The sequence below is a fragment of the Carya illinoinensis genome, chromosome 6 (genome assembly GCF_018687715.1).
Source record: "Carya illinoinensis cultivar Pawnee chromosome 6, C.illinoinensisPawnee_v1, whole genome shotgun sequence".
Classification (NCBI taxonomy): domain Eukaryota; kingdom Viridiplantae; phylum Streptophyta; class Magnoliopsida; order Fagales; family Juglandaceae; genus Carya; species Carya illinoinensis.
In genome coordinates this window covers 2,207,518-2,234,697 of record NC_056757.1, presented here as the reverse complement: position 1 = coordinate 2,234,697, position 27,180 = coordinate 2,207,518, and the positions used below count along the sequence as shown (strand labels likewise).

General features: G+C 35.5%; 2 protein-coding genes, 1 long non-coding RNA gene, 1 other non-coding gene and 1 pseudogene across 4 annotated transcripts; 3 read left to right on the top strand and 2 right to left on the bottom strand.

The window, feature by feature from the left end:
• Nucleotides 1-927: 927 nt before the first annotated feature.
• Nucleotides 928-1,034, bottom strand: LOC122314532. The gene has a single exon (XR_006243753.1). It is a non-coding gene; the product is annotated as a small nucleolar RNA R71 (small nucleolar RNA).
• A 9,911-nt stretch (nucleotides 1,035-10,945) lies between these two features.
• LOC122312376 lies at nucleotides 10,946-11,591 on the top strand. Its single transcript, XR_006243175.1, has 2 exons — nucleotides 10,946-11,245; nucleotides 11,447-11,591. It is a non-coding gene; the product is annotated as an uncharacterized LOC122312376 (long non-coding RNA).
• A 2,069-nt stretch (nucleotides 11,592-13,660) lies between these two features.
• On the top strand, nucleotides 13,661-14,380 carry LOC122313665. Its single transcript, XM_043128840.1, has one exon. The coding sequence runs from the start codon at nucleotides 13,661-13,663 to the stop codon at nucleotides 14,378-14,380; it is 720 nt and encodes a 239-aa protein (XP_042984774.1).
• Nucleotides 14,381-17,175: 2,795 nt separating this feature from the next.
• On the top strand, nucleotides 17,176-20,491 carry LOC122314080 (putative RING-H2 finger protein ATL21A). The gene is made up of 2 exons (XM_043129488.1): nucleotides 17,176-17,962; nucleotides 19,883-20,491. The coding sequence occupies exons 1-2, from the start codon at nucleotides 17,245-17,247 to the stop codon at nucleotides 20,317-20,319; spliced, it is 1,155 nt and encodes a 384-aa protein (XP_042985422.1). The 5' UTR covers nucleotides 17,176-17,244; the 3' UTR covers nucleotides 20,320-20,491.
• A 934-nt stretch (nucleotides 20,492-21,425) lies between these two features.
• Nucleotides 21,426-23,805, bottom strand: LOC122313664 (annotated as a pseudogene).
• Nucleotides 23,806-27,180: the final 3,375 nt, after the last annotated feature.

The window sequence follows — 27,180 nt, the reverse complement described above, 5'->3', positions numbered from 1 at the left end:
ACAAAAAGAATTAAATTAAATTAGCTGGATGAGAAAAGCATAGTGAAGAATTATGTGAAATCGATTTCCTAGAAGTTTCCTTTCCCATTAATTTGATTTTCGAACGTCAGTTTTATTTCATTTGCGTATTACTCTTTGAATTGATCTTAGTTTAATTTGCAACTACAAAAATCTTAGTGATTCCTCTAGATAAAATCGAGATTAGTATAATTTTGGTATTTGGCGAAAGTAAGGTACCAATCCCTGAGGACGATTATCTTTTTACCACTTTATTATAAAACTACGATACTGTGCACTTGCAGTTTTGCACCGATCAAGTTTTTGGCGCCGTTACCGGGGATTGGTTTATTCTTATTATTTTTGTCAATATCGATATAAAGTAATCTTGGTTTTAATTTAGAATTTTATTTTATCTTTGTTCTCTAGGTGTGTTTTTTACGTTGGATGCGCCGTGCTAAATCTCGTGATATTATTCCTTTTGATCCAGAGATTGAAAGAACTCTTAGATCACGAAGAAGAAATAAGACACTAATCATGGCTGAAGAAGAACGTGAGGCACTACCACGCACCTTGAAGGACTATGTACGACCAGTTGTGAATGGAAATTACTCGAGCATAATGCGCCAGACAATTAATGCCAACAATTTTGAGCTCAAACCAGCTTTGATTAGCATGGTGCAGCAGGCTCAATTCAGCGGATCGCCACTGGATGATCCCAATATTCATTTGGCAATATTCTTGGAGATTTGCGACACTGTGAAGATCAATGGTGTTACTGAAGACACCATTAGACTGAGATTGTTTCCTTTTTCTTTGAGGGACAAGGCTAGAGGTTGGCTACAATCTCTACAACCAGGAAGCATCATTAGTTGGCAGGACATGGCTGATAGGTTTCTTGCTAAATTCTTCCCTCTTGTAAAAACAGCCCAACTCAGGAGTGAGATTGGCCAGTTTAAGCAAAATGATTTTGAGTCACTCTATGAAGTGTGGGAGAGGTATAAAGACTTGGTTCGACGTTGCCCACAACATGGATTACCAGATTGGTTGCAAGTTTAGATGTTCTATAATGGGTTAAATGGGCAAACTCGAACTATAGTTGATGCTGCTTCTGGTGGAACTTTGATGTCGAAGACAACTGAGGGTGCTACTGCCATTTTGGAAGAAATGACCTCAAACAACTATCAATGGCCAACTGAGAGGACTTTGGCTAAGAAGGTTGCTGGAATTCATGACTTGGAGCCGATAGCAGCCCTTTCAGCTCAAGTAGCTACTCTATCTCATCAGATTTCAGCTTTGACAACACAAAGGATACCACAAAGTACAGAATATGTTGCATCTACAAGTATAACAGTTCCAATTAATAAAGCGAGTCAAGAACAAGTTCAATATGTCAACAATCGGAACTACAACTATCGTGGTAATCCTATGCCAAATTACTATCATCCAGGACTTAGAAATCATGAGAATTTTTCATATGGAAATACGAAGAATGTGTTGCAACCTCAACCTCCTCCAGGATTTGATAGCCAACCAAGCGAGAAGAAGATGTCACTTGAGGATGCCATGGTTTCCTTTGTTCAGGAGACCAATGCAAGGTTCAAAAAGACTGATTCACGGTTGGACAATATTGAGACTCATTGTAACAATATGGGAGCCACTATGAAGAATCTTGAAGTGCAAATTGGGCAACTAGCCACTACTATTAATGCCCAACAAAGAGGAACTTTTCCTAACAACACTGAAGTGAATCCAAAGGAACAATGCAAGGTCATCACACTTAGGAGTGGAAAGGAAATTGAGAGGTCACCATTAAACGAGAGCAAATCCACCCCTACCACTGCGAACAATGGCCAAAGCAAGGATCAAGTAGAAGAATAGGAGATTGTCAATGAAACCGACATGCCTCCAGCAATTTCATTTCCTGACAATTCTCCTATTCTCACTCCTCCACTTCCTTACCCTCAGCGTTTTCAAAAGCAAAAATTAGATAAGCAATTTTCTAAGTTTTTAGATATTTTTAAGAAAATTTACATAAATATTCCTTTTGCAGATGCCTTGGAACAAATGCTAAATTATGTCAAATTTCTGAAGGACATCATTTCCAAGAAGAGAAGGTTGGAGGAGTTTGAAATAGTGAACCTTTCTGAAGAATGCAGTGCCATTCTTCAAAAGAAATTGCCTAAAAAATTAAAAAATCCGGGAAGTTTCACTTTGCCTTGCACTATTGAGAATTCATTTTTTGATAGGGTTTTATATGATCTTGGTGCTAGCATTAATCTTATGCCACTTTCTATATGCATACAACAATTTCTTTGTAACTAGCGGTTTGGTCCATCAAGTATCCACGTGGAATCATAGAAGACGTATTGGTAAATGTGGATAAATTTATTTTTCCTGCTGATTTTGTGGTGTTAGATATGGAGGAAGATGAAAATGTTCCACTAACTCTTGGTCGACCCTTCTTGGCTACGAGAAGAGTTTTGATTGATGTTCAAAAGGGTGAATTAACATTGAGAGTTAATAAGGAAGAGGTTATGTTCAACATCTACCAAGTTATGACATTTCCAGAAGATCCAAGTACTTGCTTTCGGGTAGATGTCATTAAGCAATGTGTAGAAGAGGTCTTTCAAGAAGATATGCCATCCGATCACCTAGAACGATGTATCACCACTTCATCTCATGCTTTTGATTTTAATAATTCTGCTGTTTGTGAATCTGACTTGCTTTTTGTTAGTGAAGAATTTCTCCACTATGTTTTTGCTTTGGGAGCATTGCAGCAGGTTACATCACTTAGTAATGAAGTGAGGAAGTTAGAGCCGGTAGTACCAAAGAGTGAATCTGAAAATGCTAAAGAAAAGATGTAGAAAAATACAATTCCGGAGTTGAAGCGATTGCCTAAGCATCTTCGCTATGAGTTCTTGGGGGATAGTGATACCTTTTCAGTAATTGTTGATACATCACTCGCACCCGAAGAAGAGGAAAAGTTGCTGCGTGTGTTGAGGGAGTATAGAACAGCCTTGGGATGGACTATTTCTGACATAAAAGGAATAAGTCCCTCCATTTGTATGCACAAGATTTTAATGGAAGAGCTTTACAAGCCAACGATTGAGTACCAAAGAAGATTAAATCCAGCAATGAAGGAAGTCGTGAGAGCTGAAATTTTGAAACTCCTTAATGCTGGAATTATATATGCTATTTCAGATAATTCATGGGTAAGTCCAGTGCAAGTTGTACCAAAGAAAGGTAGAATGACGGTGGTGAAAAATGATAATAATGAGTTCATTCCTACAAGAACGGTCACGGGATGGCGTGCATGCATGGATTACCGCAAGTTGAATAAAGCAATAAGGAAGGATCATTTTCCGCTGCCATTCATTGATCAAATGTTGGATCGATTAGCTGGGTACTCCTACTATTGTTTTTTGGATGGTTATTCGAGGTATAATCAGATTGTTATAACTCCGGAAGATCAAGAGAAAACTACATTTACATGCCTCTATGGAACATTTGCTTTTAGGAGGATGCCATTTGAATTGTGCAACGCCCCTGTGACATTTCAACGTTGCATGATGACTATCTTTTTTGACATGGTAGAAGATATAATGAAAGTTTTCATGGATGACTTTTCAGTTTTTGGTACATCTTTTGATCATTGTTTGCATAACTTAGCTCTTGTTTTGCAGAGATGTGAAGATAAAAATATAGTCCTGAACTGGGAGAAGTGTCATTTCATGGTTCAAGAAGGGATTGTGCTTGGCCATAGAGTGTCATCTAAAGGAATTGAGGTGGGTCAAGCCAAAATTGCAACCATAGAGAAACTACCACTTCCAAAGAATGTGAAGGGAATCAAAAGTTTTCTGGGACATGTGAGATTTTATAGAAGATTTATCAAGAACTTTTCTAAACTCTCTAAACCTTTATGTAATCTTCTTGAGAAAAATTATGGATTTAACTTTGATGTTGTTTGTTTGCAGACCTTTAATGCACTCAAGGAGAAACTAATTTCAGCACCAATTGTGATTGTGCCTGATTGGAGTCAACCTTTCGAAATTATGTGCGATGCAAGTGAGTTTGCAATTGGAGCAGTGTTGGGGCTAAGGCGAGACAAGCTGTTTAGAGCCATCTATTATGCAAGCCGGACATTGAATGAAGCTCAATTGAATTATAAGACAATTGAGAAGGAGATGCTTGCTGTGGTGTTTGCTTGTGACAAATTTCGGTCTTACCTCATTGGTACAAAGGTGATAGTGTTCACTGATCATGTAGCACATCGCTATTTGTTTGGCAAGAAGGATGCTAAGCCTAGGCTAATTCGTTGGATCCTACTTCTTCAAGAATTTGATTTGGAGATTCGAGACAAGAAAAGAAGTGAAAATTTAGTGGCTGACCATCTCTCTCGGTTAGAGCAAGAGGAAGAAAAAACAGATTCAGTGGTCCAAGAGGCATTCCCTGATAAGCAGTTGTTTGCATGTGAGATCAAGCTTCCGTGGTATGCTGATATTGTTAACTACTTAGCTTATAAAGTTTTACCACCTGATCTTACTTACCATCAACGTAAGAAGTTTTTGCATGATGTGAATTATTATCTTTGAGATGAGCCTTTGTTGTTCAAAAGATGCCCTGATCAAATCATTAGAAGATGTGTGCCAGAAGAAGAGATGCAAGACATCCTCCATCATTGCCATTCATCATCATATGGAGGACACTTTGGAGCCACCCGTACAGCAGCTAAGGTACTTTAAAGTGGGTTCTTTTGGCCTTCTATTTTTCGTGATAGTTACACTTTGGTGAAAACTTGTGATCGGTGCCAACGTATGGGAAATATTTCAAGGCGTCATGAGTTACCACTGAAAGGTATCTTAGAAGTTGAGTTTGATATTTGGGAAATAGATTTTATGGGGCCTTTTCCTCATTCTTTTGGTTTTGCTTATATCTTATTAGCAGTTGACTATGTGTCAAAATGGGTGGAAGCAATTGCTACAACAACAAATGATGCAAAGGTAGTGCTCACATTTCTGCACAAGAATATATTCATAAGATTTGGCACTCCACGAGCTATTATTAGTGATGAAGGGACTCACTTTTGCAACAAGTTGTTTGATAATCTTCTTTCTAAATATGGTGTAAAGCACAAGATAGCACTTGCTTACCATCCTCAAACTAATGGCCAAGCTGAAATTTCAAATAAAGAAATCAAGAACATCCTTGAAAAGACAGTCAAAACCAATAGAAAGGATTGGGCGAAGAAGCTTGATGATGTTTTGTGGGCATACCGTACAGCCTTAAAAACACCTATCGGGATGTCTCCGTATCGATTAGTGTTTGGAAAGGCATGTCATCTTCCTGTGGAGTTGGAGCATAGAGCTTATTGGGCTGTAAAAAAGTTTAACTTTGATTTGAAGGCAGCAGGTGAAAAGTGACTTCTTCAATTGAATGAGATGGAAGAGTTCCGAAATGATGCATATGAAAATGCAAAGATCTATAAAGAAAGGATGAAGAAGTGGCATGACAAACAGATTCTTAGGCGAGAGTTTGCACAAGGACAACAAGTTTTACTCTTTAATTCACAACTCAAACTCTTTCCAGGAAAGTTAAAATCAAGATGGACAGGTCCTTATACAATTCATGAAGTTTTCCCTTTTGGAGCAGTAGATTTGAAGGACAAGATAGGGAATATTTTCAGAATTAATGGTCAGAGATTGAAGCACTACTATGGAGAACAGATGGAGAGGAACTATGCATTTATTTCTCTTGGAGATCCTAATTGATGATGATTGAAAAATCTAGCTATAGACTTTAAAACAAGCGCTTATGGGAGGCAACCCATAGATCTATCTTTCATTTATTTTATTATCTTTATTTATTTAGTTTTAATAATTTGATTTTTGATGCAGATTTATTTAGCATGAATAAAGAGCTGAAAAAATTTTAAACTACGGAAGATTCATCATGAAATCAAGGAAGTTCCTTTTATTTTTTCAATCCTTTTTACCTTTGCATTACAATGAGGACATTGTTTAGTTTAAGTTTGGGGGTGTAAACTCCTACAATCATTTGATCCTCTTGTTTTCTAAGTCTTGGGTTGTTGATGGGTTGTTTGATTCTCTTACCAAGCATGCATTGGAGTAAGATTTAATTTTCTATGACTCTGAAATTTGTGATTGAAGATGGTTTTGAGAAAAATTTTTAAAAATTTCTTTTATGTTAAGTGGAGTTTTGTAGGTACTTTGGTTTAAATCTTTGACCTTGAACATAATTGAGCACATAGTCATTTTTCTCTTATTCCATTTTGCTTATGAAGAGAAGAAGTTGAATTAATTGAAAGATGGAAGTTCGATTTTGCTTTGCTCTAGAATCCGTTGATGGGTCCTTGAGGCGAAATCCTAGTTGAGACCAAATATTAGAGAAATGATCTAGGCATTTCTTTGGCATAACCAAAAACCTTTCCCAGCCGTCCTAAATATCATGCCATCATTACATGATGTGTTTCCATAGTCAACCCCCTTGAGCCTTCATAAGCCTTTATTTATTCTTTGAACTACATAAACCCTACCCGCTCTAAGCCTGAAAAACAATGAATCTACCTTTGATAGTTTGAGAAAATACTTTGGTGGAGAGTACATTTAAAAGAGAAAATTTGTTTCATGATGAACTATATTATGTTTGCTCTGTTTGATCAAAGAAGAAGAAGAAGAAGAAAGGAAGTGACTGAAAAAAAAAAAGAAAAAAAAAAGAAGTCGTTAAGCGGAGTGTGAATTACCTCAGATTTTGTTAAGGGAATTGTTGGTATTGTATCAGTGATTACAGCAATAATAATGCCACAAGTATGAGCATATTGCCAAGAAAGAGTTATGATTTGAATCATGTGGGTATTTCTTTTAGTGTTCTTTTCACTAAGTATTTTTCCAGTTTGCTTTGATTTTCCATATCCAGTTCTTTCTTAACCCTCACCCTGTGGCCTATCATTACAACCTTATTAAAGACCTTTTGATCTCTGATTTTGGTATTGACTATATTAGTGGAGATGATTTCTGAAAATTGGACTTATGGGGTTAAGTTTTAAGAGAATTTTTCTGATTTTGGTTATTCTACTTTTATCTGATTTTGTAGGTGGTTTGAGGTTAAATTGACTATATCACACACACACACTCAAGGTCTTAGCTTTAGGTTGAAGTAAACGTCTAACTTTTGCTGGACAAATTGTAAAATTTTTGATTGATTTTCTTACTATCTTTGATGTTAAAAGAGTAAGATACTAGTGATGAAATCTAAATTCATAAAAGTTTGGTGAGTGATGATACTTCTCTTTGGGATCGAGTTGATATTGCCTAAATTATCATTTGCTTTTCTTTTTCTTTGAGGACAAACAAAGTTGTAAGTTTGGAGGTATTTGATGACTTGTAAAATTTCGTATTGCAGATTTTACAAGATCGCTCGAGCGGAGGCTTTTGGCCGCTCGAGCTAATTCAGTCAAATTCAAACGCTCGACTGCCGCTCGACAGTGAGCTCGAGCGGGTTGCGAGAAAACAAAGATCGCTCGAGCGGAGACATTGGCCGCTCGAGAGAAATCAGGCAGAGTCGAACGCTCGATGTGCGCTCGACACCCTGCTCGAGCGAACATCGTATTTTGACAGATCGAGGGTTTTCCGCCATCACACCATATAAAAGTGATTTTTCACTTTATGGCCGTACTTTTTGATTGGAGAACACTTTTTGGGACAGAAAAACACAGTTAGAAGGATTCAATTCATCTGTTTTGGAGAAGGAATTCCATATATTGCACGTACGTTGGAATCATACACGAGCATAGATGAGAGAAAAGCATTGAATCAATTCCTTGAGTTTTTGAAGACGTGTTGCGGCTGCGAGGAGTATTTTTCAGCGTTTATTTTCTTCCAATATTCTCAGAACAATTATGGTGAATTCGTTTATGTTGAATTTCATTTCTAGCATGAGCTAAATTTTATTTATTATAGGAAAACGATGTAACCTAGTTCCGAACTATGTTTGATTGTCTATGCTAATTTAAGGCAATTCTCTCTTTGTTTATCTGATTTATTCTGAGTTTATTGCTTCTAATTAACTGGCTATTGATTAAATAATATTTAATCTTGTGATTTGCTATCGAAAGAGGGAATCATAGGGTAGATCTTGAATATTTCAGCATAGATGAATATAGAGATCGAAAGACTTGTATGAATCTATGTAGTATTTAAATCATTGGTCTTATTGCTTTCTTGCTTTATTAATTTGCATATTCTTGTAGGAATTGATGAACAAGAATAATTTCCAATTGACTACCGAAAGAGGTTGTTGGATGAATTAGATATTTGCTAATGAACAAAAAGAATTAAATTAAATTAGCTGGATGAGAAAAGCATAGTGAAGAATTAAGTGAAATCGATTTCCTAGAAGTTTCCTTTCCCATTAATTTGATCTTCGAACATCAGTTTTATTTCATTTGCGTATTACTCTTTGAGTTGATCTTAGTTTAATTTGCACCTAAAAAAATGTTAGTGATTCCTCTAGATAAAATCGAGATTAGTATAATTTTGGTATTTGGCGAAAGTAATGTACCAATCCCTAAGGACGATTATCTTCTTACCACTTTATTATAAAACTACGATACTGTGCAATTGCAGTTTTGCACCGATCAGTACACAAAAGGAGATCCTCGAACTTGATATAAAATAATCAAACCCGGAGAAAGAAAGACAAAATTGGGAGGAAGTATTTCTCTAATTTTTGTAGAGAATTTTGAATGAGTAAATTTGTGGGTGAGTTCCCTACTTGTAGAGAATGAAATGACACTAGTAAAAAGTCACAATTGAAATGAAATAATACGTGTGAAAAGTCACAACTTATATTAATAAAATGGTGCTCGTAAAAAGTTACAACATATAAATAAAATGGTACTTATAAAAAGTTATAACTTATATAAATGGAAAGGAATTTGTGAAAAGTTATAATAAAAATCAAAGAGCACTTCTAAGAAGTTACAACTTTCCAAATATTAAAGAATACATTAAAAAAGTTTCTAATTCACTAAAGGGCACAATTCTTTGTTTGGTTGGCAAGCGGTTAAGGCTCTTATGTCCAAGATGCATGCATTGGTTCAAGTCACAATAGCACATTTTCATTTTAATCTAAACAATTGAATCGATATATTGAACAATGGTAATGATTCACACATTAGTTTTTATTTAACATTAAATATTTTAATCATTTTTAAGTCTAAAACCCAACATGTTCTTCTATTCTAAAAGATGGAAAGTCATCCCTTCCAAGTCACTTGCAAAACTGGAGCCAAATCGAGTTTCAAACACCAAGTTAGAAAATAGTATGAAATCACTACTTGTTTCAAAAGTTTAAATTGATAAAAAGATGTAGATTTTATTATTTATTTTATATCTTAACATTCACACTCACTTGTAGGCCAGACTTCCTCTCAATGAATGACACAACACATGAAATATTTAATTAAATGTGATAGAGTGTAGAGTTTGAGTTTAATCTCAATATCTCTATTTTGATTTTATGTGAAATCACTTATCTCAATAATTTAAACTCATAAAAAGATATATTTTATTATTTATTTTATATACGGATAGACCAAATCCAGGGAATAAAGTTTTTCTTGGCCCGTCCACGATTTGGGCTTCCTCCTTGTTGGATCTACACATCATTTTTGTTTATTTACATTTTTCATTTTTTGGGTTGGATCCAAGTGGCGTAGATGTGAACATTCCTCAAACTCATTACAGACAGTGCATGAAAGGAAAAATTTGTGCTTGAAACCTACAACAGGAAATAGGAATCAGTACACCAAGATTGATTGCGTTGAGGTGGTCTGTACTCGGGATCCCAGAGAATCACTGAGAAGTGAGAATGTACTGAGACAGAGACAAATACATTATTTCCGAGAAGATCAAAGCAAGCAGCTCCTATCATCCTTCCCTCGAAACTCCTTTACATTCCCACTTTCATACGTAATACCATAACAGAATAGTTAAAGAGTTATTCTGCAAATTGATAACAGATATAACTAGATCCAAAATGTTGATCAATTGCACTTCCATGGTGCTAATTCATCAGAAGCATCCACCCAACTGCGAAAGGTGATAGGAAGATAACAAAATCAATGTAACGATCTAGTTGAAATACAATTGTCTGTACCTCCCTTTGAATGAATTGCGTAAAATCATGTTGTAATAATAGATTGTTTCATTCATATGACTTCCAGCCAATGTTTTATATCCAAGGGTCAATTACTAGGCATGATATTTTTCTACAAAAAATGATTGGAATCTTCAGCGCCTCTCTCTCTCTCTCTCTCTCTCTCTCTCTCTCTGTGTATGTGGGAAACACCTTTAGAAAAATTCTATGGCTTAAAGGTCAGGTTCATTTCTGATCTATCCCAAATCTTTTGACAAATTGCAGTCGATATTTTGCTCACCAGAATAGCCTCTATCTCTTGACTGAGACCGCTGTTCCATTTCGCTGAAGAGAAGCTCTCCCTCCCATGGCAGTGTTTGTGGGTGCTGCTGGAACATCTGACCCTGAAATGGTGATGTTTCGAGTGTCCCTACTGTTGGATGCACTTTGAGCCTGAGACGTAGGACCTGTTCATGGAAAATTATGGCACTCTTCAATAGATATATTTGTAAACACACAAACATAAGAAGCAAATTATCAAAGCAATAAACCAAATCTGTACTTAAGATTGATATAAACGTTTCAAATCACTGATTAAAGCGTCACATAACCAAATACAGCTTTTACCTGCTCAACCTAAATACGTATCATATCCAATTGTCCATTTGTGCAATCCACTTTTGGTACTCTTCATTTGTATAATGCACAGAGGGACTCACATTAACTAACATGCTCTTAGCAGGCATAATTATGTCAAATAGGTATAGAAGATCAAGGCAATTACCTGGGTTTCAGCAGAGACATCTTGATCAAATTGTGTTCCTCATATCATTATGATACAATTTGAATAACATATCGAATACTCGATTAATTAATCATGAGGAAAAAGATGGGCCTTGGCCTATCTTACCAATGATGTTAGGTGTTAGGCCCAGCATTAGCCCAGACCCATATCGATATCTCTCACATTGTACAAACCCATCTCTTCTTCCCTTTCATTTCTTCCTCGCCCCTCTCTGTCTCTCGATTCCACCACTCCTAATTACCAAACCCATCTGATCTACTTGCAGCTCATCACCAGTTCCTAAAGGTCAGTCTTTTTCTTTTCCAGATTTTTGTTTTGTTTGTTTTTTTAATGAAAAAGAAAGTGATTTTTGGAGGGTGGGTGAATTTGCTTCGGATCCAGAGATTCGTGTATTGAGTGAAATTCCGAGCTTCGTTGTCGGAAAACTGGCTTTGATAATGGTGGCTCCAAAATCAGTAATATTGAATTAGAAATATATGGTTGCAGGTAGATATAGCATCACGTTGCGTTAAACTGCACCGTTTATTGTGAAAGCTTAAAGCCTGACGCGTCTCCCCCCCCACCCCAAATTAAGTTCAGCCGTCAGCGGGCTTTTTCCATTTTTCTGTACAAAGCCGAGGACCAAAGAAGGAAGAATGGCGAGCAAGCTGGGCCGTCTGTTCTCATCCATATCCACTCTCTCCGCTCCCAAACTGAGCTTCTCCCACAGTAAATCCTACCCGATGGCTTGGTCCGTGTCCGATTCGGCGAGTCGACTCATCTGCTCAGCTACTCAGCAGCCGCAACCACTCAACAAAAACACCAATAAGCAACGAGCAGATGAGACCACCACCAAAAATGATATCCAGAACGAAACCGAAGATGATCATCAAGAAGAGGAAGAAGACGGAGACGATGACGATTTTGTGAACAAAGCTACCGGTGAAGTCGGTGGGCCTCGCGGGCCCGAGCCCACCCGATTCGGCGATTGGGAGCGAAATGGTCGGTGCTCTGATTTCTAACTAAATTTTCATATATATGAGATCAGGTGCCGTTTTGATAGCGAAATAAAATCAAATTTCCTTGTACTTTGCATTCTGCTTTTGCTTAGTTATTTGGTTGTATTTTTGTTTTGATTGTAAACAAAAATTCTGAATAAATAAAAGAAATTAAACCGCATGAACAAGACGTTGGCTTGGCAGCCATGAAAACATAGAGGGAAACTAGGGAATGAACATTCAAAAAGGCTTTGTACGACTCGCATGGAGGAATGGACCTTTATGGTCTTTGGTCTGTTAGCGTCTTATCTTTTGCTTCAAAAAGATGTGCATGTGAATGCAGGTAAAGCCGAGTTCACATACTCTGCTGCAATTCATATTGACTGCTTTTTATCACAAGACAAGTGCCTGTGATCAGCTTTTTCAATAGACCAAGAATTTGTGATCCTACTTGCTTAATATCAATCCTCTTGGCCCCATCAGTTTCTTAAGATGCAATAATTGTACAATGGAAAATTATATTTTCAGTCTTTGTATTTTATCATTTTCAATCATACCATATTAAACCCTGAGGGGTAGTTCAGTTGGTCAGGCCTTGGATTTGTTCCCTAGTGGTCACCAGTTCGAGGACCATTGGAGGTTTACCAATGATGAATTTATAAAGATAGGGATGAATTTTCTGAAACATGTGAAGGAAGGGGGAAGAACAAGATGGGGGAAGGGGTAAAACCAATGATGAGGTAGCGGATGAAAGGATGGTAGGAGTAGGAAAGAGTTTAATTGATGGAGATGGGGATACTACCATTAAGAATTTGGCAGATTGTCTACACATGGCAAAGGCCAGAGATGAGAAGGGAACAAAAGGGATAGTAAATGAAGGGGAAGGGTTCCAGGTGGGGTCTGATGCACAGAGGCTTCAACAAGAGCCTAATAATGATACGTATATTGGACTTAATAGTTCTGAGAGTGATGGTTTGGGCCAGCTAAAGGAGAATGTGGTTGACAATATAGGTGTTAAACCTTAGAGGCAGAAAGCGAAGAATCAATTGGGAGGAAATGGAAGAGAAGAGCAAGGGTGAAAGGTGCCTCTTTAGAACCTTTGTTGGGTAAGTTTAGTAATAAACGACAGTTAGATGATGTTGAAGAAGGGGAGTTGGTTGTGGTTGAGGCTAAGAAGGTCAGGAAAGGAGGGGAGAATGTAACTAAGGAGTTGGTATCGGCGGTGGCTGTTGAGCTGCCCCACCAAACACAAAGAAAATCTTAAGTTGGAATTGCCGAGGGCTTGGAAACCCTTGGATAGTTTATGACCTTTGCTTGATAGTGAAGGAAAAGAAGCCCAATATTGTCTTTGTAATGGAGACAAAGCTGAAGAGAGTTAATATAGAATGGTTGAAGAGAAGGGTGGGATTTGCAAACTGTTTTGTAGTGGATCCAGTTGGTAGGGGGGAGGTTTAATTTTGCTATGGGATATGGATTTGGAGGTGGAGGTGTATAGTTATTCTCACAGACACATTAATACCTGGATGACAGACCCAGATGTAAAAACCAAGTGCTTGTTCACAGGCTTTTATGGACTTCCTGAGGTGCAGAAGAGGAAGGAAGTGTGGAGATTATTGGCCTCTTTTAAACCTACAAGAGGGCAAGGTTGGTGTGTAATGTGGGACTTCAATGAAATGGCTATAAATGATGAGAAAGAAGGGGGAAGGCCAAGAAAGCAAATCAGATGGCCCACTTCAGAGAGGCTTTGGATGTTAGTGAGTTGTATGATATAGGTTGGTGTGGGGATAAATTCACATGGAGCAATAGACATAGTGATGAGACCTTTACAAAAGAATGCTTGGATAGAGCTGTGGCCAATAGCAGGTGGAATGGAATGTACTTGGAAAGTTCTCTCGAGGTAATGACATCAAGGTGTTTTGACCATAGGCCTATTCTACTACACTGTAAAAGACCCTTATCCAGCGGAAGAGTTTATAGGAATGTCTTCAAATATGAAGCTTATTGGGCATTGGAAGAGGAATGTGGAATAGTCATTAAGGCAGAATGGAAGAAGGGCATTGAAGGGAGGGAGTCTGTGCTCAAGGTACAAGGTCTGCTCAAGAGTTGTAGTCAAGTATTGGGGAGATGGAGTAAGCAATGTGCTAAAGACAGAGGAAAAGAAATAAAAGAGATGACCGAGAGATTAAAACAACTACAAGTTGAAGAAGGGGGACATAATACAATGGAGATAAAGAGATTTCAGGAGGAGATGGGCCTATTGATGGATCAAGAAGATTTAAAATGGAAACAAAGGGCAAAAAAGAACTGGTATCAGCGTGGGGACAGAAATACCAAGTACTTCTATGCCTGTGCAACTCAGAGGAGGAGGAAGAATCTTATTAAGCAGATTTATAATAGCCAGAACAGACTGGTTCATGAGCCAGTTTACATATACTGGGGTTAGAGGCCACTCTAATAGAAGATGGAAAAAGCCAAGTTTTAATGAAGTTATATAGCCAATTGGGATGCTGCCTTAAACACGAAGAGGAGGAGGATGGGAATGGGGATAGTTATAAGAGATGCAGATGGGGAGATATTGGCTTCAGTTTGCAGTGTGAGAAGAAATGTAGACCAGCCATCACTAGCTGAAAGTCTAGCACTATGGAGAGCTCTTGAGATTTGTAATGAGCTAGCATTTTCGAAGGTGATTATGGAAGGGGATGCAGCGGTAGTTATTAATGGTGTGAACAAAGTGGCAGAAGATCATTCATGGATGGGGCATATTATTGAAGACATCAAAAGTTTCTTGAGGGGCATGAGGGAGTGGAAAGTGAGATAGAGTCCTAGAGAGGGAAACAATGTGGCTTACCTGCTGGCTAAGCATGCATTCTCCCTTAGGGAGAAAAAATATATGGATAGAGGAGGGTCCTTCTGTTATTTCTAGTGCTTAGATAAGAGACAAAAGTTGTAATGTTTGATTTTAAGCAATACATCTGAGTTTGGATTTAAAAAAAAAAAACAAAATTTACTTTACAATAAAAATAGATTTATTACTTTACTTATAAAAAAAAAAAAATAGATTTACAATCTTTCGTATCATATCAGTTTGTAGGTTTATCTTTGTACAATCTTTTTGTGACCAAATCATTTATCATTACTAATAGCCTTATTAAAAAAAATGGTATGAGCGTGGGGCATGAAGCATACACAATTCTTGCCAAAAAAAAAAAATGATGTGTGTGGTGAATGAAGCATGATTTTTCTTATTGACCATTTTCTTGTGTGGTACGTGAGAAAGTTGGAGACCAAATAAGTCAAAATATAGCGTTCTTTTCACAGGCGGGTCATGCGAATTTGGAGAAGATATTGTAATCAATGGGGAGCATTATAGCCGTGGTAAACATGAAAAACGTTTTGAGACCAAACAAATCAGATCAAAAGATATGGTTCTTTTTCCATGGCGATCATGGAAATTTGAATAGCCTGCCTTTTTTATTTTAAAATTAGCAGTGGATCGAACCAATATTAAACGTGACATGTCACGTATCTGTAGCAGCCAGTACATGGCTCCATCCCCTAAAAATGTGTTGCAAGGTTCAAATTGCAATTATGGGTGTTCTAGAACTCGAATTATTGTTTTAAAGATTAGAATTTTATAATATTTATTGTTGTCAAGATATATTTTTTAAACAATATTAAATACTTGATGATATAATTACAGTTGTTGATGCATTTTTCGGCTTCAACAGTATGATCGGATGTTTCTATCTTTCTCATGCGGTGGTTCATATAGTGGTGATATGTTTGGAACACTCATCTATGGTTTGCGTGATGATAAACGATTAAAAGTAAATGATGCAAGTATTCATGGGATTCCCCAAGCTTACATCCCCCAGTTTTGGTGTAAAATCCACTATAAATATGGTACAATACAAGCTCTTCATTTTCATCAGGTGAGGTTTGGATAGTGAGATGAGATAGTTTTAGATAAAATGATAGTTGAATAAAATATTATTATTATTTTAGAATTTGAAAAAGTTAAATTTTTTATTATATTTTATATAAAAATTTAAAAAAGTTATAATGATGAAATGAGACGAGTTAAAACAATATTTGTATTTAAATCTAGCATGAGTTTTCTATAATCACACAACTCCCAAAAAGTAGCTTCAAAACTCTTTGTTCTCTCATTCTCTCTAGTAGTCCCTCCAACCCTCAAATGAAGCAGATCCTTTTGTTAAATGATTTTGATATACATAAGTTCCATATGTACAAGATTCTACAAACATTTTAAAAACAAGTGAATCTCATTATGAAAAGAGAAAAATTCTACTCATCATCTTTATACCACACACCACACATAAATTTTTATTTTATTTCTCTTATATGGTATTGGAATGAGGAGTATAAAAACTCAATTAGTTTAGCAAGAATAAAATAAAAAATAAAAATAGGTGTGATGTGTGAGATGATCATGAGTAACAAAGCTATATGAAAAAGTTTGAAAAAACTCACTTTTTCTCGGTGGAGTTCATTTTTTTACAAAAGGTCTAGACAAGAATTCATTTAGGACTTATCTCTAGCATTACTTTGATTTAAATGTTTCTAGTTTTCAGTTCTAAGGATTTTGGGTGGTGTTAGAGTCACTAATAGACGGTATCAAATTGGGTACCGACAGTGTGAATTTTTTTTTAAAAGTATTTATACATATATATTTTATTAAGACAGAAAAAAAAATACAATACTAAAATATAAACAAACAAAAATTTCAAAAAATATAAAAAAAGAAAAGAATAAAAGACAGAATCGGTACATGTAGATCATGTATATGTGGAAGTATCATGATCGTAGATATTTTGTGAATAATAATAAAAAAGTAATAAATAGTAGTATAAAATAATAAAAAATAATAATAAAATAATAAATAATTATAAAGTAGTACGAGAATAGTAGTCGAATGACATATATGCATGCCACGTACCTCGATCGGTATTTTCAGAAGTGATAAAATTAAATTCTTCAAAGACAATAATACGCATGCACTTTCATCAGCTTCTTCAGTTGTTTGAATATATATATATATATATATATATATATATATATATATATGCGCGTGATCGACTAACATGACCTCAATTAATGGAACCCCCCATATAGACTTTTGTTTGTTGTTTTTGGTTTGACTTCAGTTTACTAATTAATGATCATTTATATATTAAAAGTTTTTGGTCCATCCAAGAGTCCTCTAGAATATTATAACAACTCTATTAATATTGCTACTACTGGTGCAGGATCAGCAAACGCCAATACCTTCCATGCCACCAAATAATGCATATTCTCAAAGTCTTCACCACCAGTACCACCTTCTTCTTCTTCTTCCTCCTCTTTTTCTCCATGCCATACCTAGCTGCAACAAGCAACGAGTTATGCTTAAACTCCTTTTGCCGCCACAATGAGCCCAAGATTCACTTCCCGTTCCGCATAAAAAGCCGGCAGCCGGAATCATGTGGCTATCCAGGTTTTGATTTGTTCTGCAACGAAGCAGGCCAAACACTTATGAAGTTGCCTTATTCCGGAGAATTCATGGTTCAAGGGATAGACTATCTCACACAGGAAATATGGATCAACGATCCAAAGAGTTGTCTCCCTAAAGTAATTCTTTTCCATATTAATCTCTCTGGTTCTCCTTTCAAGGGCGTAAATTATCAAAATTTTACGTTCTTTAACTGCTCAGAGAGTTTTCATTTGGGAGTAACTCCGATTGTTTGTCTCAGTGATTCTAACTACACAGTTTTTGCTACCTCCTCTGCAAGAGTTATTGAAATCTTCTCAACAACGTCGTCGCCGTGCAAGTTAATCAAAACTGTGTCGGTTCCAGTTCAGTTCCCATTTGAGGAGCAGATATTGTCGTCGGACCTGAGTGATGATCTGAGGCTAACTTGGGATGAACCTGGATGTGGAAAGTGTGAGTCACAAGGTGGGCAGTGTGGATTCAAGAGCAACTCCAGCCATAAGATTGTGTGTTCACACATCCCTCAAAGTGGCCGTAAGTTTCTATTATATTAATTTGATCTGATCTCTAGATTTTGCCTATTATTTGAAATACAAAGAGTAATTTAGAGTAGAAAAGATATCGTAGATATACGAACTACTGACCATTAATTAAGAAAAAAGCAATTAAAAGCATATGCAAGCTGGTTCTTAGGCCAGGGTCAGTCGGTCTTCACCTTTTAATATTTATCGCAGTACATTATATGATATAGATTAAAAAAAATCACATATTAGCAATTAGATCAATATATGATGTGATTTGATAAGGACCGTATTACTTAATTATCAATGTCCTGTATGTATAGGATGAATTAATTTCTGGCCAACTTCATTCCCTAGTGATGCAACCAACTTCATTAATTAAATACCTAATTATTATAAATTAAGCTTAATTGTGATTAGAAACAGCCAGCTTCAGGATAAGTCTTGCATGCATGTTGAAATAATCAGAGATTTGAATTGCTCCACCCTTGATTTCAGTATGTTTAATTGACTACAAAATATATAATATGGAATCATTTTTATTACAAATATATATATAATTATTTTTTTATAATTGTGATATTCCATATGATAAGGATAAGCGTAGATAGTGTATGAGATCCCACATTACTTGAGAATGAGAAGTTCTTGTTCTTTATAAGATTATAATAGGGCCCCAATTATATTATTGACTAGTTCTTTTAGAGTATAGACTATATATATGATTTGGGTCTTCTATTGAAATGTTACAAATAGTATCAGAACCTATTTCATACTGATAATCATGATCATCTATTTATAATTATAATCAAATTACTAATTCCCATCAATAATTTAGTAAAAAAACCAGAAAATGTCCTAATTAACTATAGAAGTTGTTCCTGATGATCCAGTACCACTGATCTCGATCGTTGGCCTGTAATAATGATTGTATTATATAGATAAGTAGCAGCCTATATTTTATAGTCAACTAACCCTACCTGGTCTCCTGCTATATATATATATATATATATATTGGCCAAGTCAAGTACTAATTAATATAAGCTGCATCAAGACCAAGTCACAAAACACATGCTGGCCACTCAACTAATTAGCAATGGGCTTGACACTTGACAGGTACATGAATTCCCATTAATTCTGCGGTTGGATGATTCAGCCTTCACCTTCAAACCTAATTTTGGGAAAACACTAATAAATAATAAAATTTATATCTTTTTATTAAAAATTTTTTAAAATAAATAGTGTTTTCATATGATATTAGAGTAGAGATCTTAAATTCAAACGTTAACTCTATATTCTATCATAATTAATTAAATTTTTTATGTGTTAAACCTATACTACTCATTGAATAGAGTCTGGCCCACACGTGAACGAGAGCATTATGATATAAAACAAATAGAAAAATTTACTTTTCTTCACCAGTTTAAATTTTTAAGATAAGTGGTGATTTCACTAACCGGAGTCATTTAGATACATTAAGCAATGATTTTAGCTAGAGGTATCAGGTTGGGATTTATTAGGGAAACGGAAAATCTATTTACAAACTTGCATATTTTGTTAAAAAATGGTATGTTAATATTGTTTACTCACTAAGTACTTGTTAATGGCAGTACTAGTCTTAAAATTTATTATTTTCCGATCACGTTTCGATCTCTTAAAAGAGATGCAATGCTCATAATGGTTTGTTCTTTGAGAATATAATTATTTTCAAATATTTTTAAAATATTTTATTATTATTAATTATTATTTATAAATTATTTCATTATTATTTACATATTATTTGAGATGCTCTTAACATGCAAACAGAGTTTAAATTATTTGTACATCATTTTTTTTTTAATCTGATCTAAAACAATTTAATTTGTGAAATAATAAACATCCTAAAGACATGATGATGATGATGATGATGATGAATTTGCTTAATTATTCTCAGGACTTCCAAGGGGGGCACGCTATGCTATTACCATAGGTGTTGGAGTACCAACAAGCCTGTGCTTCTTAGGGCTACTATGTTTCCTTTGTGGCAGGGTCAAGTCATCTGTTAGGAGACACCGCCCAATCCAAGAACTGAACCCCTCAATTGCTCCACAACCCACATTCTTTCTAGGCCTCGATGGGCCAACGATAGAGTCCTACCCAAAAATAGTCCTCGGTGAGAGCCGGCGCCTGCCAAAGCCCGATGATCACATGTGTCCAATATGCTTATCCGAGTACCGGCCCAAGGAGACGCTAAAGCCCATACCCGAATGCCAACATTGCTTCCATGCTGCATGTATTGATGAATGGCTTAAGTTGAATGCTACATGCCCCATTTGTAGAAACCCTCCTCCTCTTCAACCATTACCTGCATTATCGGTGGATGTTTTATGATACAGCTAAATCTTCATTTCATACTTGAGGACTATGTTGATATCTAATTAATTACGTGAGCATGATACATAATTTTCATTGGTGGGTGATTATGATGATCATCATGTGTTGTGTAAGGTAGACATGAATTCCGTGCATGCGAGACCAAAAAGACGAGATTGGCAATCACGTACTCCTGGAGTACCATCGACGTAAGTAAATCATGGGAGGACTGTTATTAGCTGCATGTTCCTTTCTTGTTTCTTCTTTTGTACATTTCTTCATCTTTTCCTTGACGTTGAATAGAAACTGAGTTGGCTTATTCTAGAGGGGCTGACAGCGAGAGATTTACACGTAATCATGAGTTGAAAAAGCTTTTTTTTCAAAGTCACTAAGCCTTCAAACTAGTCTGCAACTAATTACTTGCAACATTGGTCTACACACAATTCAATCAATCGCGCATGACATATATATCATGCATTTAGCTTTCTGCGAAGATTAGGTGCATGCAGGTTGCTACGAAACTATGATGGAAAAAGGATTATGACAACAATATTGCTTGCTTTTTTGTTTTTCCTTTTTCAATCACAAAAATTGAAAGATATATATTGACAGTACCTCTTTTATTTTTAACAATGATATTGGTTTTGAAGACAGAAATCTTATGTTTTACAATTTTCTCATTAATTTTATTGACATTCTAAGAAATTGAAAAAAAAAAAGAGAGGAGAAAAAGTAGAAAGGGATATGAGATTGTCTCTAGGCCCATGTCCATATATTATATATATAGGAATGGATGTATTTGAGAGATGAGAAGTCCCACACGCTAAATAGATTCTTCTTGTTCCCACTTGCAAGTTGATTGAAGAAAAATCTACACCAGGATCGACACCAATCAAGATGAACCAAACATGAAATTAGAAGAAAAATCAATAATTTAATACGTAAACGCAAGTTAAAATTGAAAATAGGATATTGTCTATACTCAGTATACAAGTAAGTAGAGGCTAGCATCTACATTGGCTGCAACATTTAGTAATAGTGTTAATCGTCTTCTGAGTACAACATGATTGGCACTCGTATGATCATCATCCTAGGCCAATTAATTATTCTGATTTTGATTTTGATTATGGGATGACTTGTAATTCTTGATCTAGACCTCTAGGCAAAGTTGCTTTGGCCCTTGCAAGAATTGTAGGACCAAAGGGATTAGGAGGCATTGTTGATTTACTTCCTTCTCTTTCCAACATTTGAACAACAAATTTCATAGAAGGGCGATCTACAGGGTGCTATTGGATGCACCACAATCCCACAATAGCAAGTTTCTTTGCAATTTGAGCTTCCTCATCGTCCCCAATAAAAACTCTAAACTCTTCTCTTTGCTCTAAGAGATTATAGATCTATTCTGGAAAATAAATTTGACCGTTCTTTTCCAATGCAAAGTCAACATTATTCCTCCCTCCGACTATTTCAAGTAGCAGCATTCCGAAACTGTAAACATATGCTTTATAAGACACATTCCCAAAGTTCTTAGAGAACACTTCAGGTGCAATGTAACCTACAGTCCCTCTGGTCATGGACACTGCACTCTGATCCTTATAACACAACTTAGCAAGACCAAAGTCAGAAATTTTTGGATTGAAGTTATGATCTAACAGAATATTTTGCGGTTTGATATCAAAATGAAGGATTCGTTGTTCACATCCTTGGTGAAGATATTCAACTCCTTTCGCAATGCCAACAACAATATCTTGTAGCTTATCCCAACCAAGAAAACGGCTCTTGTTGTCTGTTAAAGATATAAGCTTATCTAGAGAATCATTTGGCAAGAGTTCATAAACTAGAGCTCGTCTAAATCCATTAGTGCGGAAGCCAACCAAGCGCACCACATTAACATGGTGGATTGTACCCATTGTTCCCTCTTCATTTATGAATTCTTCCCCATTTCCATTGGAAGTAGTATTCAGGATCTTCACCGCAACATAGATTTCATTGGCAAGCTTTCCTTTGAATATTGTTCCAAAGGCTTCTTGGCTTAACTTCTCATTAAACTAGTTTGTAATTCTTTTAATATCAGCGTACGAATATCTTATGGGCTTACAATTTCTGTAATCCTCCAAAAAATTTTCAATTCTCATTCGGTAATCTTTCTCTACTTTGTCATTGCTATAGGCACGGTAGAGTGCAAATATTGCTCTGAGCAAAAGAAATGACCCTAAGATGGCACCTGCAACTACAAAGGCTGTAAACAATCTTGGGTCAAGAACTTAACACAAACGGCCAACGAACAACTAATTACCTGTAGCCCCGATAATGAAAGTACAAACGGCCAACGAACAACTTACCTGTAGCCCCAACTTTAGTCTGTGGTCCTGTAAAAAGATGAGAACATTAATTATTAGTGGACCTAGGTTTGTGAAAAATAGTTCAAACTTTATGTCTTCTGAGACTACAAGAAAAACAATTTTTAGGAGGTTTTTGTTCAAAATCCAAAAACAATTAATGCGATTGTGAATACCAAAGAATCTAGTTTGTCCGTACTATTTGGTGTTTCTATTATGTGTTGCTCATAAGAGTTATGGGTTGTTTGAAAATAATTTTCATCCTATCTCATCTCATCTGTACTCATATCTGTAAGTTATGTTGTTTTTTTGAAGTTGCACATTGTTGTGGATAATCATATTTTTTATGGAGACCGAGCATTGCTCTGAGTCATATGGATCTGAGAGGAATTAGGGATGTTTAATTTGATGTGACCAAATGACTTAGGACATATTGGAAAATTTTTTGGGATGTGCTATGCTGGTATTTTCTCAGAGAGATTTGATATAGTACACCTGTTTTTTCTTTCATAGTTGTGGTCAGTGGTTTTACACCCTATCTGCCAGTATGAACAAGATTGAAACACTATTAAGAGAGGCAAACTTGAGATCTTGCCTACTATGTGTGAGTTGGAGATGTAAAGGGACACCTGTAGTGGGCAATCATTTGTTAGGAGACACCACCCAATCCAAGAACTGAACCCCTCAATTGCTCCACAACCCACATTCGTTCTGGGCCTCGATGGGCCAACGATAGAGTCCTACCAAAAAATAGTCATCGACGAGAGCCAACGCCTGCCAAAGCCCGATGACCACACGTGTCCGATATGCTTATCCGAGTACCGGCCCGAGGAGACACTAAAGCCCATACCCGAATGCCAACATTGCTTCCATGCTGCATGTATTGATGAATGGCTTAAGTTGAATGCTACATGCCCCATTTGTCGAAACCCTCCTCCTCCTCAGCCATTACCTACATTATCGGTGGATGTTTCATGATACAGCTAAATCTTCCTTTCATCCTTGAGGACTATGTTGATATCTAATTAATTACGTGAGCATGATACATAATTATCATTGGTGGGTGATTATGATGATCATCATGTGTTGTGTAAGGTGGACATGAATTCTGTGCATGTGAGACCAAAAAGACGAGATTGGCAATCACGTACTCCTGGAGTACCATCGACGCAAGTAAATCATAGGAGGATTGTTATTAGCTGCATGTTCCTTTCTTGTTTCTTCTTTTGTACATTTCCTCATCTTTTCCTTGACGTTGAATAGAAACTGAGCTGGCTTATTCTAGAGGGGTCGACAGTGAGAGATTTACACGTAATCATGAGTTGCAAAAAGCTTTTTTTTTTCAAAGTCAATGAGCTTTCAAACTAGTCTGCAACTAATTACTTGCAACATTGGTCTACGCACAATTCAATTAATTATGCATTACATATATATATATATATCATGCATTTAGCTTTCTGCGAAGATTAGGTGCATGCAGGTTGCTATGAAAAGATGATGGAAAAAGGATCATGACAGCAATATTGCTTGCTCTTTTTTTTTTTTAATCACAAAAATTGAAAGATATATATTGAAAGTATCTCTTTTATTTTTAACAATGATGTTGGTTTTGAAGACATAAATCTTATGTTTTTTGTACCCACTTGCAAGTTGATTGAAGAAAAAACTACCCCAGGATCGACACCAATCAAGATGAACCAAACAAGAAATTACAAGAAAAATCAACAATTTAATACGTAAACGCAAGTCAAAATCGAAAATAGGATATTGTCTATACTCAGTATACAAGTAGAGGCCAGCATCTGCATTGGCTGCAATGTTTAGTAATAGTGCTAATCGTCTTCTGAGTACAACACGATTGGCACCCATATATATGATCATCATCCTAGGCCAATTAATTATTCTGATTCTGATTTTGGGATGACTAGTAATTCTTGATCAAGATCTCTAAGCATAGTTGCTTTGCCCCTGCTAGACCTGTAGGACCAAAGGGATTAGGAGGCATTGTTTATTTACTTCATTCTCTTTCCAACATTTGAACAACAAATTTCATAAAAGAGCGATCTACCGGGTGCCATTGGATGCACCACAATCCCACAATAGCAAGTTTCTTTGCAATTTGAGCTTCCTCATCGTCCTCAATAAAAACTCTGAACTCTTCTCTTTGGTTTAAGAGATTATAGATCCATTTTGAAAAATAAATTTGACCAGTCTTTTCCAATGAAAAGTCAACATTATTCCTCCCTCTGACTATTTCAAGCAGCATCATTTCGAAAATGTAAACATCTGCTTTATAAGACATATTTTCAAAGTTCTTAGAGAACACTTTGTAAGAGTTTTTATTTAAACTCTATGTCCTACACACCCATCTTAATAGAGTTTGAAATAGTTCAAAACTTATTAATTAAAAGATGAGTGATAATGGGATAAGAAAACAAATCTAATTTTTCATCAAACTGATGGAGAAATGTACGTTTTTATTTATTAATATTTATTAATATTTTTGAGGAGGTCCTTCTCACATTAAAACCAGATCCATAACATAACCCCCCCTCCACCCCCCTCACCCTCCCAAAAAAAAAAAAAACAAAGAAGGAACGAAAGAAAGAGAAAGCAAAGGATGCTTGCTTGCATTTTAAAAAAAGTTATTATTTAAATATATAATATTATATTATTATTTCGACTTTAGAATGACTAGTCCAATATGGGTCACTATCTTTATTGATTTAGACTTTAGCTAAAAGCTCTAATTTTAGTCAAAATTTGGACTTATTGCCAAGGCCATTCCAATGCTCTAAGAGTGGAAAAGTTACAAATATTTAATTAAATTCTAAGATAATTATTAATCGCCCTATAAGAAGATTCTTAAAATAAAAATCACAAGTATTTTAGTTTTCTAAAAGAGTGATAGTGTGTATCTCCTCTCTCTATAGTTTTTCTAAAACAATCATTTTAGGTCCTTGATCTTGAAGTGAAATTTATCGGAAGATTTTAGTAGTCTCTTAAATGAAGTAGATCTGCAATTTCAACAACTTGACGTGAGCTGTAAGACGAGCAATGATCGAAACTGGAAAGAAATTTGCTCCACTTAAGATAATTCTAATTAACCTTATGTAATAAAAATAAATAGAACCAAAATATATGATTCCTAAAAATTATTGTCGTGTTTAAAGTTGAAGTGAACATCCATGTTATGAAGTTTGCAATGAGCCTTTATTTATTAGAGTCTCAAATTCCACTTCTTTTTCTTTTGGGGGTGAGGTACATTTGAGATTTATCACGTACATCTACAAAATAACATTTGGAATTAAATGTAAAGAGTCGTGTTATAAACTTATATAAAGTGTTTTACACTTTATAATTAATTTAGAATATCAAATGACACATTGTACTCTCTAATTAATTAAAATGCGTTGAGCAGCAAATGCATTTGATTTATGAGTTCATAGAATTTTAAGAAAAGGGATCGACTTCAATATAAAAAAAATATTGAAAGTTCTTGCTTTAGGATTTAAAATAATGTTGCCCCTAAATATGCATGGTATATGTGGACTTCAAGAAAAATAAAACTTCAAACTATAGTTTTGAATATCGTTTCGGTCGAGGAACTGGAACGAAATGTTTTGATACCTGTATTGTTTTAGGATAGTCTATATATAAATAAATTAATTATATATATAAACTATATTCCAAAATAACAACAATATAAGTCATAAACTCCATAATAATTCTCAATACAAGTCTTAACAACACACATACTTGTAAAACTTAATAATACTTCTAAGTTTTCAATTCAACTATTAAAAAAAAATCACTCATTTTGATGAATACACAATCATGGCCCTAATTTTCCTTTTTTTTTTCTTATTAAAAAAATATATTATCTGCATGAATTCTAAGGTTCTCGTGGTCCTACTTATCATCTTTGGAACATATAAAGAAGAACGGTCTAGCTTATTAATATTAATTTCTTTAATCAAATGTGGTATTGATACACATGTCCACTGCTTTTTCATAATTATTCTTAAAGAAGAACAGTACCATGCTCCTTTATCATTGATTTGTCGACGATCATCATCCTACTACAAACACCAACATTTAATTTGTACAAAACCCTATATATACCTCATCTTTCTTTCCTTAATTTCCTTTTTTTTTCTTACTTTAAATAACTATGTTAATAAATTAATAAGACAAAACATATGCAAAGCAACAAACTAAAAGGTTGGTTGTATCAACTACATTGCAGAAAGAAAAATATAGGGAAAAAAGAAGAAGAAGAATAAGAGTTTAATGTCATAGATCTTGATGCTTATCGTATTACACAGAGAAAATATATGGCACACAGATGACAATTAATGATGCTATAACTCACAAATAATCACAAAAACGATAGCGGATGACCGAAGACATTTTGGTAATCATGAAAAATATTATTCATGATCATGATGAGCTAGGACTATTGTCTGGTCAAGTTCTCAACAATTTGAGCAACGATTGGAGGTTGCAGCGCTTGATTTGGGTTTGAACGCTAGGGAGA